We start from the raw sequence: 19,809 nt of genomic DNA, 5'->3' as shown, positions 1-19,809 counted from the left end.
CTTTTGTTTTTCTGTGTGGGGTGTAAAAGATTAATCCAATTAGTCAATCGATAATTGAAGTGTGAATTCGTTTTACTCATCTGCTTACATATTTTCTAGTTTTCTTGTTTATCTTTCAATCATCAGGAATAAATCTTTTGTACAATGTATTTCCTGGAACACTCACCTTTTCTCACATTTTTCCTCATGTCTTTTAAGGACTCTGCTATTTGATTCTTTACCCTACTCTGGAACCTCAAAAAGTTTTGGGATTGTTTTAGCTGAGGTATTTCGTCAATGGTGTGCCAAGATTTTTGCCAATGCAACAAGGAAAAATATACCAAAAGCTGAATGAATGAAATGTAAATAAACAAGAGCTACTTTTCTTTTTTTATTGTTTAATATTTAAGTATTAGTTAATAAATCATTCATTTATTCATAGATATTTGCATTCATACGTTCATTAATGTCAGCTTTAGCTCAAAACTTGTTAGAAGAAGAGCTTTTGCTTTCATCAGTGCATGTGTGATAAATCCCCTCTTTGCCAACCCTGTGGACTTGTCAGGGTCGAGTGCTGCATGTCTATTTGGACTGCATGGCTATGAGCCATACCAGTGCAAACAGATGTCATTTTCAATCAGCTGAGGATGCACTGGCAGGGCGACGCTCAGACAGAGCTACAGGAAGAGATTAGCAGAGTTTAGGTTGATACTGGGTGGGCAGAGAGATGTAGAAATAGTGGAATCCTGAAAAGGTTTATGACTAAGAGTGAGGCAGGTGTTGAGTATTGGATTTGGAATATAATATAAAAAGTAGACGTTTAGTTCTTTGTGGAACACTTACATAACTTATTTTCAGATACTATTAAACTGAGAAACACTGGTTTTATAGCAGGGCTTTTAGAGTATTCTGCTTCTGTTCCCTGTTTTCATTTTTGTTTTGTTCAGATTACGCATGCATTTTCATACATGGTCATTCTAGATGCTTATGCTGCTGACATTAAGTCTCGTCAGTGTTTTAAGTCACTGTTTAAGAGAATCATAGCTTGATGCTTAATTCTGAATTGCTTTATAGTTTACGCTTTTTACAATGCTAGACTTGCACTGACTTTTGAGAGTTAACTTTGTTCGACACATTTTTATTATGTTTTTGTCTTTCAACTTACTGTTAAATTCTTAAGAGACTATTCTTAGAAGTAACATAAATGATGAAACAGATTTTCATGTTTACAGTTGTGAAGAAACCATAATCCTGGTTTTATCTTTATATAAAAACAAAAACTGTGAGGTTTCATATTTATCATTCCAATGGCATTTTTTTTCCCACAAATGTTTCCCTTTAACACTCAACACATTTTTGTTGGTAAATCAAAAACATTGTTGGTAAATCCCATAACATTTCAGGGTTTTCTGTTTGTGTGACCACAAAGAAGACTGGAGAGACAGTCCTCTGTCAGCCGCTGGCCCAGCAGCTATCAGATGGATGATTCATGGCAGATAAGATTTCATTAGCAGACATCAGACCACGCCACAGAATAGAGGACCCATTGATTTTCATCATATCAGCAAAGCAGCACAGCAGTGAACAGAACGGAAAGGAAGGGAGATTTCGGACCCAGAGATCACACCGTGCATCACTGAAAGTAAAACATTATGTGCAATCTACCAGTTGTATGCAGATCCTGCTATACAGCGATTTATAGCATTGTCAGCTGTTCACTTTTTGCTTTGTTAGGAACAAGGGAAATATTATACATTAATTTTGTTTTGACTAATTTTCACTGGGAGATGTGCTTTATTTTTAAAGACTGCTCTTCATAATATAAAACCTCCAGTAATTACCATACTGCTTGACATAACCAAAGCCTGTAGTAATTCCTCCTCATTCATTCTTCACAGTGATTACTTCTGTTTTGTTTTCATACTGGGGTGAGTTAGGAGAGACGTGCCCTACAGTACACCGTATGCAGGCATGGCCGATCTTAACTGCAAATGAAAGAAAAACTGAACACGGTAAATTATACGCTATTTATAGATCACTAAAACAACATTATAGAGAAGATCTTTGAAAATATTGACACCCTTTTCTCTCCACTCAATGAAGGAATGGGGAGATTTTTCTATTCTATTTCCCAGTGAGAATAGACACATTGTTAAATATAGGAGAGTGTTTACGCCAATACAGGTTGGTATTTGTATGATTCAATACTGTATGGCAGGCTCTAAGCAGATAAGAAATAATGGGGCCTAACTGTGATTTAGCCTCTTTTATGTTAGAGTACACATGGAGCCTGTATGGTTGGGAATGATTCTCTTCAATTGATTTCCAAGAAACGAAAGCCTTAGGACTAAATCGTACAAGCAGAGGTCGGAGCACAAAGGACTAAAAGTACATCTTGAAAAAATTCTGCAGAGCTCAGCCACTGAGTGTTTTTTCTCGTTGAAAACGAGGTCTCTTCCCATTCCTTATGAATTTAGAGAGTTAAGCTTTTCCCAATAACCCTTTGGTGTTGCAAGAGGAATCACTGAGAAGTAAAAACTTTGACATTCTGGATAGAGGAGAGTTTGGGAGTTTTAACCAGCGTTGTAAAACTTTCTCAATGAGGTCAAATGCATTCTGAAAGTTATAAAATCAAATATTTTAAATAATTTTATATCTGCATTACTTTACTGCTCAGTCTCACCAACTTTTTTTTCTAACAGTTTAAGTACTCTATAGATATACAGAGGAGTGATATTTTCAGTTGGACGTCCTGCATGGTTTCAAAAATGCTAGTTGGACTCATTCGGTATCTATAACTAATTTATTCAAATCAAATGTGAGGATAGAGGTACTGTGTAGTTCTTCCTTTTTTTCTAAGTTTCTACTTGATTTCCTGCTGAATCTGAAAAAGGCTAAGTAGGCCATGAAACTTCAGCAGAATATATTATAATTTCAGCTGGTCTGATTTGATGCTTTGCATTCAGAGCACACAGATAGGATATTTGACAAAACTTGTAGACTCATGCAGAGAGCATTGTTTAGAATCTCCTCTAAAAAATCACAAACATCTCCACAGACAGTTTTATTTCCTTTTGTTTCTAAAGTAGAATAAAGTCGACATGAACAGTTGTCAGAAGCATTTTCACCTCAGATTTTCTCCTAATTATGAAACATGAAAATGTTTCTCTCATTGTCCATTTGAAGATTTGACTTCAGTATAGCTAATATTTAATTTAGATGTACTGTTCTAGCTCCTCTTTACTCTTTCCCAGTAAGATTTACAATTCATAAACATGTAAAGCAACTCATTGTATTTGTTAGACTAGTTCATCACAGTTTTTTCCCCAGGCCCTAAAATTTCAAGTCTTGCAAAAGATCCACCATAAAATTCTGTTCTGGTTCTGTTTAATCACAACTGAAGCCTGTGAGGGTGGAGATGATGAGATGTTTTCCAGCTCCAGGCTGCACCCTCTGTGATCCTTCCTACAAGCTTACACAGTTCAAGCTTGCATGCTTACATGAATGTGCTGAGTTTTATCCACACAGCTTCTATGCTTGAAAAATGCTCTCATTTCTTCTGTCCCGTTTTATTTTAGAACTATATTAGTTGCATTAACCTTAACCAGAGATTCTCACTAGTATTTTCTTTCAAGTCCAAATTGAAGAGCAGGACAATTAAGTGTTAAGTCTTAAGTCATTGACATTGCTGTTGTCACAATCGGTTGCATTCCACCTAGTCTGCTTCCTGTAGGAATTCAGATAATTATCTAATTTAACACGTGAACATTTTGCATTGTTATCTTTTTTAGAACGTCAACTACATAATTTAAAATTTTGGATTGAATGAAAAGCTTGTCGCTGTGGTGTCTTAAGCTGTTCACACAGAAGACTGGTTGTGGTCACATTTAATTAGTAGCACAAACAACATGAACAAAACTGGAATTTAGTATCAAGGTCTGTTGTGTGAAGTATCTGTTTTTGTGCCTGTTGGGAGAAGAAACTGGAATGTGTTTCATTGAGTCTGACTCTGCTTGGATTGAGTTGACTCTATATTTGTACACATATTTGGATCGATTTGTCTTGTAAAGTGCCTTCATATGACACATTTGCCTATTTGCCACTATCTTAATAAACTGAATTGAATTAGACTTATAAAAGTCCTATTACCATGAGGTAACAACACAAAAATACGGGAGTATTCCATTTGTAATATCTGAAAAAAAAAAAAAAATCCCATTCGATTTGATACGATTTTTTTATTTGCGTAAACATTCTTTTCTTTTAGTTGCAGTATTTACACGAGGTTGGTCATTACCCATGTTCCTGGAACTTATTTACATCCACAGTGAGAGTAGTTGGCCCCTGTGTGTATGTTTGGCTCTGGTCAACTTGCGGGTTATATAAGTCTTTAGGAACACAGAATTGCCGGGCGTAAGAGTGACACTTGAATTGATGGTGTGTTTCTTCTAAGTGCTTCCAGATCTTGTGGTTTCTCCCCTCTTTTTCTGCCTCTCCCTCTACCAGCCGTTGATTCAGTTTTCTTCCTCTGGTTTAAACTGTTAACAGCATTGTTTTCTAACCCTGTGCCTTAACAGATGTGTTAGAGGTTTTCAGTAAACCCTTTTCTTAATGAACAATAGACCGTCAGATCAGGCATTTGTTTTGCAACTGAAATCTGGCCAAACCTATAATCTGGGTGTGAACACGTAGGTGGAGTTTGTGGTTGGCTTTTACCAAAATGAACTGCGATTAGATTGGTGGGAGGAAATATGTAATCCACAGGAATTTAGGCCAGTTTTTTAGGATCCCAACTCAGTTAAAGGTTAGAAAACACTGCTGCCCATCCTCTTGATGCAAAAGGAAATGTTCAAGATTTTCTCTAACCGTAACAATTCTATTATTTCTCCCCCTTTTTGATGTTTTTTTTTTTTTCAATTATTTAGTTTCTACAAATCAGTTGATTACATGTTTTTCTCTTGGGCTACTTGAAAGGCGGATTTAACACTGAGGGACTGTGATATATATCGGCTTTGTGTAGCAGTCTCATCTGGACAAATCCACACACAGATACACACACACACACGTTCTGTTCACATGGCTGCAATGCTGATTGTCATTCATGTGTGGAAAGTCTCTAGATATGTTCTCTACTCATCTAATGTTTTTATGGGCAGCTTAACTATCTTAATCTTTTTAATTTCCATTTAATATTAAATGCCAATTAAATCTATTTTGTTTTATTGTGTATAAGTATGGTTTATTGTGATTTTTTTTTTTTTTTGTTTATCTGGAAATGAACATGAGCTGATCATTGTGAAGAAAATAAATGATTATGGATAGCTAAGGTATTTGTAGAGTGTGTGTATCCATGACATTTGTACCTTGATGGTTCTGTACAAGAATCTGTTATGTTATTCCTCCAATGCCTGGTATGCCCCTTTCAGTTGCAAAAACATTACAGGTTGCAGCAAATGACATTATTGGTTCACAATGGTCAAATTTTCATTTACCTGTTGGAAATTAAACACAAATGCATCTTGTGGCCTTAATTCTGACTCACAAAGAGGGAGCTTACCAAAGGTCCCTGAATTTATCCTGTTTGGCTGTTTCATGAAATGTAGAGAAGGTGGCTGATGTAAAGTTTTCCTGACACTTCTGACAGTTTGTCTCTTTAAGCCAGTGAGGCACATAGTGCAGCAAATTCTATATTTTTTGAGGATGTTTCTTTTGTGTTTTAAACAATTAAATTAATAGAAATACAAATCAACTTTTATTGTAAACAGTAAACTGTTTTATTGTGACAGTTTGCCACCCCAAAAACTAGCAAATTGAATTGTTTTTCTGACTTGCAACCAGAAGGCTCCCAATCCAGCTGTTTTTTAAATTTGGTTATATAATGAATTTGTGTTTAAGTCTAAATTGCCCTTAGTCAAACTTGTAGTGAACCAAATGAATCGTTTATAAGGTGATAGACTGTGGTAATTTGTTGGATTTTTTTCCTGACACGATTGGCTAGCACTTTGGAGGTTTGGCTCAGAGTTGGTGCACAGAGGGAGTGTGGCGTGCAAACATCACATTAACCAGACAGTTGTGTTTTTCCAAGGCTGAACTCACACACATACATGTGCTAGTTTATGCAATTTATAGATAAAGCCTCACACAGAATCATCAAGGAAATGATTGCTTCTGGTAAGGAAAATAGGAAAACGATGTTCTGCATCTTGCTAGCTGTTTATTGCAAAATAAATATTCAGTTTTATCCTCCTTATAGCCTCCGTCCAAAAAGCTTATTGACTATTAAGCCAATAAAAAGGAAGAAACAACACTTAAAGCTTATGTTCAACACCTAATACTGGCTAAGATTGTTTTCTGGACAGAGGCCTGGCTAATAAATACTTGAATGCCAAATTTGCTCTGTCAGCTTCAGCTTTCTGAAAAAGCTTTGTTTCTGTACCCTAGCTCCCTGTCATCCACACACACAAGAGATAATCATAAACTGTATGACAACAAAATGGCTCCTTGAGAAATTGATTTTAAAGACCCTTCACAAAGAAGGTAATTGTTTTGGGAACATGTCAAACTGCATAACCACATAAGAGCTAAATTTGATTTCTTTTTAAAGCTTTATATGGATTTAATTTTATTAACTTGATGTTTTAGTCAATTTGCTTGTTGTACACAGAATTAAAACTTTCTACAAAGTGAAAATATTAACACAACTAGTGAGTGTCCATATCACTGTTAAATGTTTTTTGTGATTTATTAATGGCCAATCTGTTCTGTAAGAGTGCTAAGCTGACTCATCACTGACTCATGACAAATGTTATCTTGTGTTTGCCATCTGTGTAGGGGTATGTGAGTGAATGTGTGTATGTGAAATAGTTTTTCATCATAAGATCATACATCCTTCCTCCTCCATCCCCAATAAGAACTCAAATCAGGTGAAAAGATCAATATGAGGGTTTAAAAGCATCCATCCTGTCATCAGTGAATCACTCAGACGTACATCCACACAATCTTTTGTTTCAGTGCTTATGTAATGAAATCACAGTGTTTGATTCTAAAATATAAAAAAAATTAAGGAAAGTTCTATATCTCTGGTAACAACCTCTGTTCCACTGCCACGACCAACGGTACAGCTTCTAAAGTTGATTCTGATTTAGTATAGAACTGTTCAGTTATGTCTATAATAGGTAGTCCATCTAGTGTTTTGCAATTCCATGGTCACGGAAATTCATGCATAATCAAGATATCCTGCTTTTTTTTGTCACTAATGCATAATTGTGAGTTTATTGCAAGTTTTCTGCGAAAATTGTTAAAAACATTGGGTTCAACCCCCCCTTAAGTCTTTTCTTTTTTTTTTTTTCTTTCACTGCAGCCTCGTTCTTACTTGATGTCAAGTTATGGTCTGTGGTTGATGCAAGGAGCAAAAGTCAGATTTACGGTCACACATTAGCGCAAATATCTTAAACATTCTTTGCAACTAAATTACTGATTTTTGGTTGCAAAAGAGCACAAGAATAATCTCACAATCCTGGAGTGACTGATGTAGGGATAAATAGTGATGCATCAAGAAACTGGCTGGACAGTTTTTAGTATGAGTGCTCCTGACCGTTTCACATAAAAATTGAATTGTGTTCCTGTCAGTGAATACATCATATCTAAGCAATACCAAATGGCGCTGAAAATAGTGCTCTTCGCTGTGGATTCTGTTCCTCAGTGAATTATACTTAAAGTGAGCCATTTTCAGCCTATCTGAACACACAGAAGGGATAGAGATGTAAGTAGCTGTTTCAAAGGAACCTTCTGTTCCTATGAAATGTCAAGACGTGTCTCTAATTCATTCGTGCAGGGAGAGAGGAAGATTTTTTAAACAGATAACAGAAAGGTAAAAGAGTAGTGTAAAGTTGCATTATTTTTTTAGGTTTTAGCCTGTTTGTCACTGCATATTCTGAATTTAGAAACTTTAGGATTCTCTATATTCTCTAGAAAATACATGCAGAGACCACTGTTTTAGTATTGCTAGTTGTGCTAACCATACCTTTTACTAATTTAAACAGACAAAATAAGTCATCACCCTCATAATCTTTTCTCTTTTTTATCTAATTGTATCCCTTTACAGCTGCTGTAAATGGATTTGTTTTGATTCCTATTCATATGTGCTGAGCTGCTTTGTAGTAAGAGTTTTACAATTTAGATACATTTCTTCTGACTGTTGCTATGATCACTCACCACGTTGTGGTGAGAATGTTCTGTTTTCACCTGCTTATAAAATAATCACTCATGATTTCGGCAAATAAAGGATTTAAAAAATGCTTTTAAAATCAAATAAGCAGTGCTAGCAATTACTGCACATTTTTTCTAGTAGATTATCTTCACAAAGGAGGCTAAGATTTGAGCTTGTTTGGAGAACTGCTTCAGAAAATAAACCTTGTTCATCTAAATAGAAGTCATTGATTTGCAGACTTTGCAGAAGCATGCAGGCTAAAACTGCTTCTGTTTTTTGAGTTTGTGTATTGATTTTCTTTCTGTATCTGACAGATGGCCCTGACAAATGGGCTTATAAAATGGAAAGAATTAATCACACCACTATAAAGACAAAGGGAATGCATTAATATAATTTAATTAAAAGGTGTTTTTCTTTGGTTAGTTCCCTCTGTGGTAACTTTTAATAGTCTCCTGGATGCAAATGCGGTGGGTTGTTTAGATTTTTTTTTTCTACTTAATTTGTGTGGAAAGGTCAATGTGTGAAAGCCAGGTTAATTTATTTATCTGTGCTGTAATGTGATTTAATGGAGTAATTGGTTTGCTCCATTCATGAAATTAGAAAAAAATCCCTGACAAGATGTGCCCTGAGGGAAGTTGTTTTGTTTATGAATTTTGTAAACATTTCTTTTTCAAAGATAAACAAGCATGGCTGTTAGCACAGTGCTTAAATAGTAATGTTTGTAAATTTTAGTCCATGACTTGTCTTTTCTATCACCTCTCCTGACACAGGATTGGTGTGTTCTTAGGAACAGAAAGTGTCTGTATCAAAGCATGTTGCTTGACAAATCCACTCATCCACAGAACTGAAAACACCACAGAGGTGTGGTGTTTTTATGGCATAGATAAAATATTTGAGCAACTGTTTCTTTCCAGTTGGTGTCAACATTTATACTTAATGCCCTGCATATAATCATCCATTTGTCTCTATATTGTAAGGGTACCTATCTTCAGGTGAAAATAGTAAAAATTAATTTTACATTTTCCAGTAGGCATCGGTAAGTTTGATTTAAGTTTGGAAAATCGGTCAGAAATAGTCATGAAGTGGTGAAGTGGTTAGGTTACTCTTGCTGTGACGTTGCTGATCTGGGAATTTCATTTAAATGTTGTATTAGTGCGCTAGGTGGTTATATAATTTTGAGGCAAGTTAAAGTAATTTTAATATTTTCAGTAGCAAGAATCCACAATGTTGACGTTAGTGAAGCATTTTGCGTTAATTATGTTGCCATATGTTGCTGTTTCACGCTTGGATTAGTTTTATTTTCTCTTATGAACCTTAGCTTTAAAAAGTCTTTGAGTGGAAAAGATAGAATTAATGTTTACTTCTAAACATTCATTGGTTTTAAAGATATGCATGGGATCTAATCAAACTTGAGAAAAAAAGTTTCATTATAAATTGTTCTTAATTTAATGCAAGTTTTTTTTTTTTTTTTTTTTTTTTTAAATGTGCTTCTACAAATAAAAGACGCATATTTCAAGAATGTTAAATTAGCCTGAACATGGACATGAATGCTCAAACCTAAAATAAGGGATGGAGAGAAAACATTTTTCCTGTAACTGCTGCTCTGGTCTATAAAAGTCTGTAAAAAGACCAGTCTAAAATACATTTTTCCCCCTGTGACTTTGTGCTGAAAAAAAAAATCCATGTTAAAAGCTACTTTGCTGGTTCTGCAGCAGGCTCATTTGCCACACAGTCCTTGGGTGGTTGTTATTTAGAGCCTTGGGCAAAGAACCACGAGTGCTGGTTGTTTATGGAGGCAGCGGATGGGGGAGGGAGCAAATGGACAGAAATGGCTAATGAATGGCCAAAATACACAACTTTTACCTGCAAGCTACACCTTAGTTCCAAAAAAGATTTTTGCGATATTTCTGCATGTAATTTCCTGTGCATAAGTGCCTTTCTTGTTTTTTTCAGATCTCAAAATTTGGAATGAAATGAAATGACTATCTAGTGATATTAAAACTGCTGATATTTTTACTCATTAGTTACCTATTTTTTTTTTTTTTTTTTTACTTAAACATAAAAATGAATGCAGCTGAATAACCAAGTGGAATATCTTGAATAGAAACAGAGTGGGAGCACAGCTGGATGCCTCACCACCATCCTTGGATTTCCCAGCATCTTTTGTTTGTCTCTACACCAACTGCCAGTACTCCAATATATGGTTGCTGGCTCTGACCCACTTTCTTTTAGTGAATGATGTCTTTTGAGAAAACATTGCTTTTTTTCTCTAAAGTGTTCATGGTACATTAAAATGTGCATAACCTATCCAAGTCCTAGGATATATTTAACTAACTGTGTCTATTTCTGAAAGATTGTGTATAGTGTCAGTGTAAATGTTACACTTGACTGTGCAACTACCTGAACTGTATGGTCCAGTCCTAATTTTAGCATCCAAAGTCTCAAATGCGAACCGACGCCATCTCTTTGTCTTTTCTCTGCCACACTGACACAGCTGCTCTTACTGAAACACACTTTGAGCATGGAAACACAATGAGGCTGAATGTTTGTGGTTGTGTTTGCTGGAGCATTTTTATCCTGCAGTTCTGCAGTTTAATGTTTTTGCTCCATGTTAATGAGACAGGAAGACGTTTCCATTAACACCTTCTGTCAGCATTTCCTTCCCTTAATTAAGAGTGGACAAACTGAGAAGATTGAATTCATAGGGTAGAAGTTAGATAAGTTGCTCTATTCCTTCCTATTGGAATATATATAAATATTTATGAATTTGTTTTTTGTAAAAAAAAAAAAAAAAAAACTTCAGTCAACATCTGTTAGTGCTTAAGACCACTGTTCCATATCTAAACCCTGAAGTTGAAACCAGATATACACATTACAAAATGGCACATGACCATTTTTTCCACAAACATTGATACTGATCAGATACAAAAGTTTCCATATATTTACTAAGAATTTGATAGCCTTAACTTTAGTAACTGTGTTGGGCTTTTCACAGTATTTGGCATTTTTACCCATTTCTCCTAAGAGAATTGATGTAACTGATCCCCACCCCTTAAATCTCCACCCGCTCAAACTTTCTGTGGAGCTGAGATCAGGGCCGTGTGATTACCACACTATAATATAACCTTTCTTGGATTTCAACCAGTTTGTAACTAATTTGAAGGAGTATGTTTCGGGTCATTGTCCAATTTGAACTCTCATTTTTATAGTAGTTTCTAACCTAAAACAGAAAAACTTCAGTCCAATTTAATGGCGATGGTGAGGAGAAAAGAGAGGTTTGATGCATTTTTATGGAGCGTATATTTGATACAATATAAATCTAGAAGCACTGTTCTTCACTATGTAATTATGCTTTAAATTCTTAAATTCATAAACATCTAGCTCTGATTAAAATGTAGAAGAAAGGCATCACATATAATAAAAACTTGATTTCTAGAGTTTAGAATAATGTGTATGATTTCTGTGCAGTGTAATAAGATCACTTTACTGTAACTGCTCATGTTGAGCATATCTGTCACTTCTGTTTATTCCTCTCAAGGACAGAAATCATTCTGACAAAGGAGTCTTAAGCTTTCTATTTGCTATTTGCCGCTCTGTTTGTCTACTTGACTTAATACTGCTCCATCTAGCTTCCTTTTCCCTTCCTACTCTTGTTTTTTCCTTACAGCCTGCTCCTTTTTAATTGTTCTTTGTTTAGGGTTTTTACTTGTGCTGTCATGAAATTGTGCTTTCATGACAGCACAGTTTCTCAAAACATAACATTTCTTCCTTTTGTTGTATTCCTGGCATGCGGTTTGGCAACCTGAGCATGTTCTCACATGCACTCCATACTGATTTAATGACCCAAACTTGAGTAGTTGTTGCTTTTTTCAATGTTGTAGGAAAATGTCTATTCATTTAACCTACACTGTTGTTTTGTAAAGCCAAAGACTTTATCTCTCTGCTAGGGTCGAACACTTCTTTTTTTTTAAGCTTCAGTCTTGTATAATCGTTCTTTCTGCTTGCTATGCAGAGTACCACAAGTCTCTCATTCAGAGTTTGGAGTGGAGTGGCCTGCTCTGCTCCTGTGTAGTTGGCAGTGTTAGCTGTGCCTGGCTGCCTGTTTGGCTGATAGTCTCATCATGTCTCCCCCCTTTGCAGAAGCTTGTCAAACAGCTCCTGTTCTGTCTGTCCAGAAGCAAACAAACACTTTGAGTGTGTTTTGTGTACAGTTTCATTTTAGCTCACTGGTAGAGGAAGGAATATAGAGTCCCACTCCTCAGACAAAGGCTGGGATGTTTTTGTATGACTGCTTTAAAGATCTGTAAGGAAGTCATAGAGTTGTTTACCTACTCTGTCAAACCTAAGATTTGCATCTTTCCAGGCATTTGTTCATCCATCTTTTCATTTGTTAATTTGTCTGTTTATCCATCGATTTATGCCTTCATCCATCCACCTGTTGGTCCACTTTTTCTTTTGTCTGTCCATCCTTCCTTCCTTTCTTCCCTTCATCCTGTGTTGTTTTCATTCCTGTCTCTATTCCTTGCTTCCTTTCTTTTTCCTTCACTTCTGTAGAAACAATTGCATGGATGGTTGTCATGAACTCATACGGAACCTATTTGTGTCTTTAAATTGTAAAAATGATCAAGGCCCAGAAATTCAGAATTATTATACAAAACATTTAGGGACTATAAAAATCCCTAAAGCACCAGTTAAGTTTCCATCGATCTTCCTTCCTCAGATGTCTGAGGTGATGTTGGATATCATATTTAAGGTATTTTTCTCAGCCTCCGGGTTGAGATTAGTTTCTAATCTGTGTGTAAATCAGCAGAGTGAAAACTGTGAAGTTGGGTCACCTTATGAACAAACTGTATAATTGACAATCATTTTATAGAGGTTGAAGGATGGCTCATGCAAAGCCGTTAGCACGTGTTACTACTCTGTTACTACTCCTGATAGTACCACTTCTTTAAATCTAAGTAATCAATAGAAACTATCAAGGAGCCTTATATTTCAGTCTGAAGAAAAAATGTTTTGTGCATCTCTCAGTGAATAATTTTAAAAACTCTTGATATCTTGTATTTTGTTTTAGGTTTGACAATGCCTTTTTCCTATTTAGTTGTAAGTCACTTGCTTTGTGTTGAACTTACGTTAGTGTGTCCTGGGAATAGGCCGCTATTTATGTTAGTAGTTGATCTATCATCATTCTGAACAGAAGTTTTAAACAGTGTGCACCACGTAGTCTTTACTGCCTGCCATTTCACCCCTAAAGTGCTTTCTTATCCGCTTTACTTATATCAACGTCTATAAATAGATGTCATTTAACTTAAACATTGTGAAAATCTTCTCCCAAATAAGATAAGCATGTATTTCAGGATTTTCTTCATAGAGAGGAACATCCATATAAAGTGGAATCAAGAGGACATTGAAAAATTAAAAACTAAAAAAATTAAACACTCATATTAAATCTCCACATTAAAAAGAAATTCAAATGGCTTCTTTTGTTTCAGATCTTTTTCTGTTAATTTGTATTTGGGAGCAAACATGAATTTATACTGAATGTGCCAAAAGAAGGAAAAAATCAGGAGCTAAAAGATGACTGATTGGGGATCGATAGAGCATAAATTATTCTCTGAAACAAGAAACACATTATTTTCTGACAAATGAAATCCCAATGAAAAATAAGGCCCAGACTTGTAGTTAGTGAAGAAAAATCAAGTTACAGAACAAGTCAAGCAAAAGACGATAACAAATGTTTTTGTTTTTTTGGGTGGGGCGGCGAGTTTTTACTGATATGCAATTCTAGTATTAGATTATAATAATTAGAACATGTTTACACTTTTCCAAAACAGAAATATTTGTCAATTGTCTTTTTATTCATTTTTGTTTAGCTTCATAGCTTTTATTCTTTCTGTGATCTCAGAAACATGTATGCACTTACCTATTCCTTGTTTTGCAGTACAGGTCAAGTTTTTTTGTTTGCTGACTATATAATGATCGCAACAGTGCAATCTGTCTTCCCCTTTTTGGAGGCAAGACTTTTGCCAAAAGTCTTAAAACAGAAGTGCAAACGACTTTCAGGGATTTGCATTTTAGACTAAACACAGTAACAATCAAAACGGGTTTAAACTAAAAAAAAAACCTACATTTTTTTGCAAAATTTGCAATGTTGCTTTTAGATTATCGGAAGGGATGAAAAGTGCATAACATTTTGCATTCATAGTGAAACTTTCATATTTCTTGGTCTTTTTCTACTGGTGACAGTCACTTGCTTTACTTCCCTCTACGACCGTCTCTGCATCTCTCCTGTACTGTCAGCTCTGTACACAGGTGTGTTTGTGTAGGCTACTTCTTTTTCTGGGTTGAACAGGCAGCCTGTTGATTAGTTTGGGCACTGCTGCCACATCGTGACTGGAGACTTGTTTTTCATTCAACCATTAATAAAGGCACCAACTTAAAAAAACCCTCATGCCTCTCACGATCCACACTATTTGAGAAAAAACACAATATGTAAAAAGCCTTAATGTAAAGTGTTTAAATTAAAAAAGTGACCATGGATCTTTGACAGAAAACTTGGAGGATTTTTTTATTTTTATTTTTCTATTTCTCATTCTTCTGACTTTGCTTTCATTAAAGCAATGGTGCTTTCAAAACACAGAATATGCTTGTGTCCTTGGATATTGATCACATTTTGTGTCAGTGCAGTTTGCAGGGGCTTAATTGTTTTATACTTTGTCAGTAAAGATAAAGATCAAGTAAATGCCTATCTTCTTTAACATCAATTCAAATTAAACAGTTAGATGGAACTGATTTTGATGGGGGGGTTTTCAGACAACTACATTAAATCTTCCTTTAACTAAGAATAAAAGCCACTGGTGTTGAATTTGAGCACCATATGCAGATCAAGGACAGGACACCTTATCTATGTAGGTGTGTGCGCATGCTTCAGCTAGAAGAGAATCAAGTTCCTCATCAGAGGTACAGCGTGTATCTGTAGATGGTATGAGGAAGAGACTGGTTGGTCTGTAGATTATGCGATGAGTTCTCTGCAAGGTAAAGAGAAGGAAGAATGAAAGTAGAGGACTCGGCAGAGACAGAATGGAGGGGGACAACTGGACCTTCATTCTGGGTAAGAAAGAGGTGGGAGCATCTGAGATCAGTCTTTTCAACAGGGCTTTTCAGTCCAGCTGATATTAAATTGTTCTAATGTCAAAGGTAGCAGGTATAAAGTTGCGAGAAACTGTAATCTAACCTCCTTTTTAAGGTGAAGAAGACGTAAAGATAAGGTTTTAAGCTTATTGAAATAGAGTTGTTATTAAAAATAATAGTTCAGTTAATTTAACTAAAGAACAAAGCATGGTTCTATTTTTTGACTATCATGCAATATGCTAATCAGTACATTTTGAGTCTTGTGTTGTATGAATTGTAATGTATTGAACTTTCTGTGTGACCTATTGTAGCTTCCTCCATCTTTGCCCTTTTGCTGTCCTGGCTCAGTCGCTGGCTCATTGATTTTCAGTCCTAATTAATTTTCCATCCTAAAAGGTTTCCTTGATGATTACAAGGCTGTCATTCAATCTGTGATGAGCCTGAACACATTTATAGTTTTAGCAGCGTTTTTCTTCCCAGCGATGCAGCCAGTCAATAAAGAATACATAAAAATATTGCCTTTGATCCCATTGGCATGCAGCTGACCCAGACTACCCTTTAAGCCTCCCACGCGAGCCACCTTTTATTCATGCCTTTGGTTTCGCTTTGTGCTTTTTCAGGATTGAAAAAACGTACCAGGAAGGCCTTCGGGATACGAAAGAAAGAGAAGGACAGTGACTCTACGTAAGTCCTCTTTTTCTTTGCAATGCTCTGACCCTCGTTCAGAGGAGGTAGCATAGCATTGTGGATGTTAAAATGCATTGATCAATTTGATTGGTTTGGAGTATTTTAAATAATTTTACCTGGGCTAATTAGCAATTTCGTAAATATTTCAAATAAAGAGAACAAGAAACCTTTCATATTTCTTTCTCTTTTTTTCCCTTTATATGTAACAGAGGGTCTCCAGACAGAGATGGTGGTGTAAGTAACAGTCAATGTAGTTACATTTATTTTCAAATCAGAATTCTTTTTACAAGCACAAAGAGACTTTCTGATGAGCTGAATCTGGTGAATACTGGATAAATTATTTATTTTTGTGTCGTTTTTGCTTGCCAGGAACCCCAAGAGGTTGAATCGGTACTGAACTCAGCCTTTTAGAATAGACAAGCTTTTAGAGTAGCACTGTGTCTGGATAGAATTAGTATCAGTAAAAACACTGCAGCTTGTTATTTATTCCATCAGTCTCCCACTGAGCTTTTACTCCCTGAGCTATTATTTCATTAACAAGCTGTCAGAACCATAGTAGATGAAAATGAGGAAACGTTCAGTGCAATGTTTGGAGCAAGAATACTTTTGTCATCATAATTAACCTTTTTTGTTCAAATATGAATTATAAAAATGCAAAATATTGGTTCTAGTGTTGTTATTTTGATGACCCAAAGCTTCAGAAAAGTGGAAAAAACAGAACACCGTCTGAGAAAAAAAATCCAATTGCACAAGAATCCTGCTGAGTTGTAGTTTGCAATAGATAAAGTGGAGTCTTACATAACTCACTCTTTCTTCAGTGTCTGGAGGGATTTTAATCAAACAGCTTCTGTCTTCTCAGGCTCAGAAGAAGACAAATGGAGCCCCGAATGGCTTCTATGAAGATATCGACTGGGAAAGATACGTAAGTAAAGTTAGTTGGTTTAAGTTGTTGAGGCGGTGCTTCTGCACCAAATCAGACCAAAATTTCAGCCTTCTTTAGAGCTAGTGTTGATCTTATTTTATCCCTGGTTGCATAAAGAAATTGTAGTTGACAAATAAACTTAGGCCAGAATAAAGTCTCATAATATTAAGCCATCAATAAAAACACATAATGTTGTGTTATTAAGACCAATAATTAACAGTAAAACCCCAAAATGATTTAATTGTTTTATGCAAAACAGAAAAACAGGAGTTATTCCTATTGCTACCCAATCATTATATTAATTCTTACAATTATTAGAGTGTTTCCTATAATGTTTGCTTTGCCGAGATCTTGTTGTACAGCATTATCCAGGGTAAAACAGAAGCTTTGCACTTTCACCCCCACATTGCATACGTCTCTTACTATGGAAGAGAGCAAGAAAACATGGAGCCACAAGGAAAAATGAATGTAGTGATGGGTGTGCAGCGGTTTGGTGATAAAGCCAGCTACGCCCGTGCTGCACATACTTAGGTAGAGGACAATTGGTGTTTGGTCATGCAGATTTGTTCATATTTAGAGGTTTATGTGCAGTTTTAATACTCTACATAGTCGAATTAGTAAGATGCATGGGCAGTGCTCTTTGGTTAACCAGATATAACCAAACAGACACATTTATTTTTCTTGTAAATGGTAGAAGAGCTTATAGTTGCCATGTTTCAACCAGCTGACTGGAAGTGTCCGGAAACAGGTCAAGGAGAGACGAGGCTTCATAATAGAATGTTTTAGCACTTTGCTGTACATTGATACCAGTAACTGAGCTATACCTATCAGTCAATGACAAGCATGACTTTTTCAATTTACCGTTTAGCTTCAATGAACATAATTTGCTACGACTGGAAATCCAGTGTTAACATTTGAACTGTACTCACATTTATAGGTCTGTACTGATTTACAGTTTGTGTGTTTCAGAACTCCCCTGAGTTGGATGATGAAGGCTACAGCATCAGACCTGATGAAGAGTCAGAGGAAGGAGATATCCTCAGCACAACCTGATTTACCATTGCTAGTCCATGACAAAATTCTTTCACATCTCTTTAAACAGATCAGTTGTTTTGTTTTCAAAGAATATCTTGAGAAGATCATTAAAAGATTATGTACAACAGTGTCTTACTAATTAGTAATTGTATTATAGTATTATACCTCAAATGTCTTGTGAAAACCTTATAACCTTTCTGTGAAACATCACATTAATCAACTGGCGTGTCTAGATTAGTTGTATATTTTGTAACCTTTCAGGCGATGTTGTTTTCTGTCACCTTTCGAATGTTTCTCATCACACTGTGCAGAGGAGTGGTTGTTGTTTTTAACTTCGACAGTAACTGAACAACTGAAGGGACAATTGTTTGAACCTCAAAAGGAAAATATGTTAATTAGGAGCAGACACTGCATCACGAAGTAGAAACAGGGCTTTTGTTTTACCTGTAATGAGATACTGTGTTAAATGTTCCATATTTAAAATGGGATCCCAGTTAGAGGTCAAATCAGCTGGATTGTTTTACGTTTGGACTTTTTCTTTGACTTTGTGCCCTCACCTACCAAAAAGACCCATTTCTTCTCGTCTGACGAGTCTGAGGAGGAAGAGGACCACAAGAAGAAATTCAAAATCAAAATCAAACCGCTGCCAGCTGATTGTGTCATATCGGCTCCTTCGGTTGATGAGCTCAAAGCCTCCATAGGAAACATAGCCCTGTCCCCGTCTCCTATGGTGAGTAACCCCAACGGTTATGCCCTCCTGCTGCTGTCCTTCATTAGCAGAATTGATTTGTGATGTTTTAGGTTGTTGTTACATGTGTGCATAGCTCATTTTTGCTTCTTGTCTTTACTTCCAACTGTTAGCATGCGGAGCGCATCGCAATAAATTAGAATACAATCAAAAATATAATTTAAGTCAGCAGCTCCATTAAAATGTAAAACTTCTCTTATATTCATTAATTATATGCGAAGTGAAATTTTTCAAGTGACATTCTAATCTCAATTTTTACAAGTTTCAGAGGCAAGCTAATAGTTTTGTTCCTAGCTGGATGTCTGCGTGTGGTGACTCCTAATGTATTGACACATTGTGAATCTTCCCCAAAATAATGATTAATTGAGTCCTCTCTCAAAACTGAGAGTGAAAGATTATTGTGCAGCAGTTTCTGCCAAACCATTTTCCTCCACTCAACTTTTCATTAATGTGCTTGGAAACTGCTTTCTGTGGGCAGCAAGTTTCTTTCACAATGACCTATTGATCCTTGCAGAGGGTGTCAGTAACTGTCTGCAGGACAACTGTTGAGTCAGCGGTCTTTCTCATGATTGTCTAGAGCGCCATAACATGACATCACTGCACTAAATGTCTTTTTTGTTGATTTTTTGAAATTCTAATTTCTAAGAAATAGAAGCATTTTTATTAGCTGTAATCTAAAAAAAAATAAACAAGGACAAATAAATTCTTCAAATCCACTCCTCTGAGTGAAATTGGCCTAAATGAATTCCACCTTTTAATAATATATATTTATCTTTTTGTCAATAATTTAGCAGAGCAAGCACGCATACTCTTTGGTTTGAATACTGAACTAACAGCTTTAAGTAATTTTGGAAATTTTAGAATTTATGTAACAAATTTGTAAGGCTTTTATACTTTGTATTTTTTTTCATATTATTCCATAGTAATTGAATGTTATTCAGAATGTCTACATCTTAAACCACAAGTTCACAGCTGCCAGGCAGCACAACATTAAGTCCCTGTGAGAACTTAATCATCTCATGCCCATCATGCAGCCTGCAGTTTGCAGGGGGGTTCCTCAGGCAGCCCTCAGCTTTTTTATGCCTATTGGTCTGCAGGTCT

At 35.9% G+C, this 19,809-nt stretch overlaps 1 protein-coding gene across 15 annotated transcripts in view; it reads left to right on the top strand.

The window, feature by feature from the left end:
• Positions 1–19,809, top strand: part of sgip1a (SH3GL interacting endocytic adaptor 1a) — a 68,567-nt gene that overhangs the window by 26,281 nt on the left and 22,477 nt on the right. For 13 of the 15 annotated variants that reach the window (XM_015014621.1, XM_015014634.1, XM_015014623.1 and 10 more), the window contains 6 exons: positions 15,937–16,000; positions 16,213–16,237; positions 16,373–16,393; positions 16,863–16,925; positions 17,895–17,958; positions 18,518–18,690. In XM_015014621.1, coding sequence (XP_014870107.1) covers positions 15,937–16,000; positions 16,213–16,237; positions 16,373–16,393; positions 16,863–16,925; positions 17,895–17,958; positions 18,518–18,690 — 410 coding nt within the window. The remainder of the gene's footprint in view (positions 1–15,936; positions 16,001–16,212; positions 16,238–16,372; positions 16,394–16,862; positions 16,926–17,894; positions 17,959–18,517; positions 18,691–19,809) is intronic. The other 2 variants (XM_015014625.1, XM_015014632.1) reach the window with 1 other exon arrangement.

Source organism: Poecilia latipinna, unplaced genomic scaffold, assembly GCF_001443285.1.
Source record: "Poecilia latipinna isolate Pla-1442-1.1 unplaced genomic scaffold, P_latipinna-1.0 Scaffold1835, whole genome shotgun sequence".
In the NCBI taxonomy this organism is placed as follows: Eukaryota; Metazoa; Chordata; class Actinopteri; order Cyprinodontiformes; family Poeciliidae; genus Poecilia; species Poecilia latipinna.
Note: the sequence above shows the minus strand (reverse complement) of the source record. Positions and strands in the feature narration are given on the sequence as shown.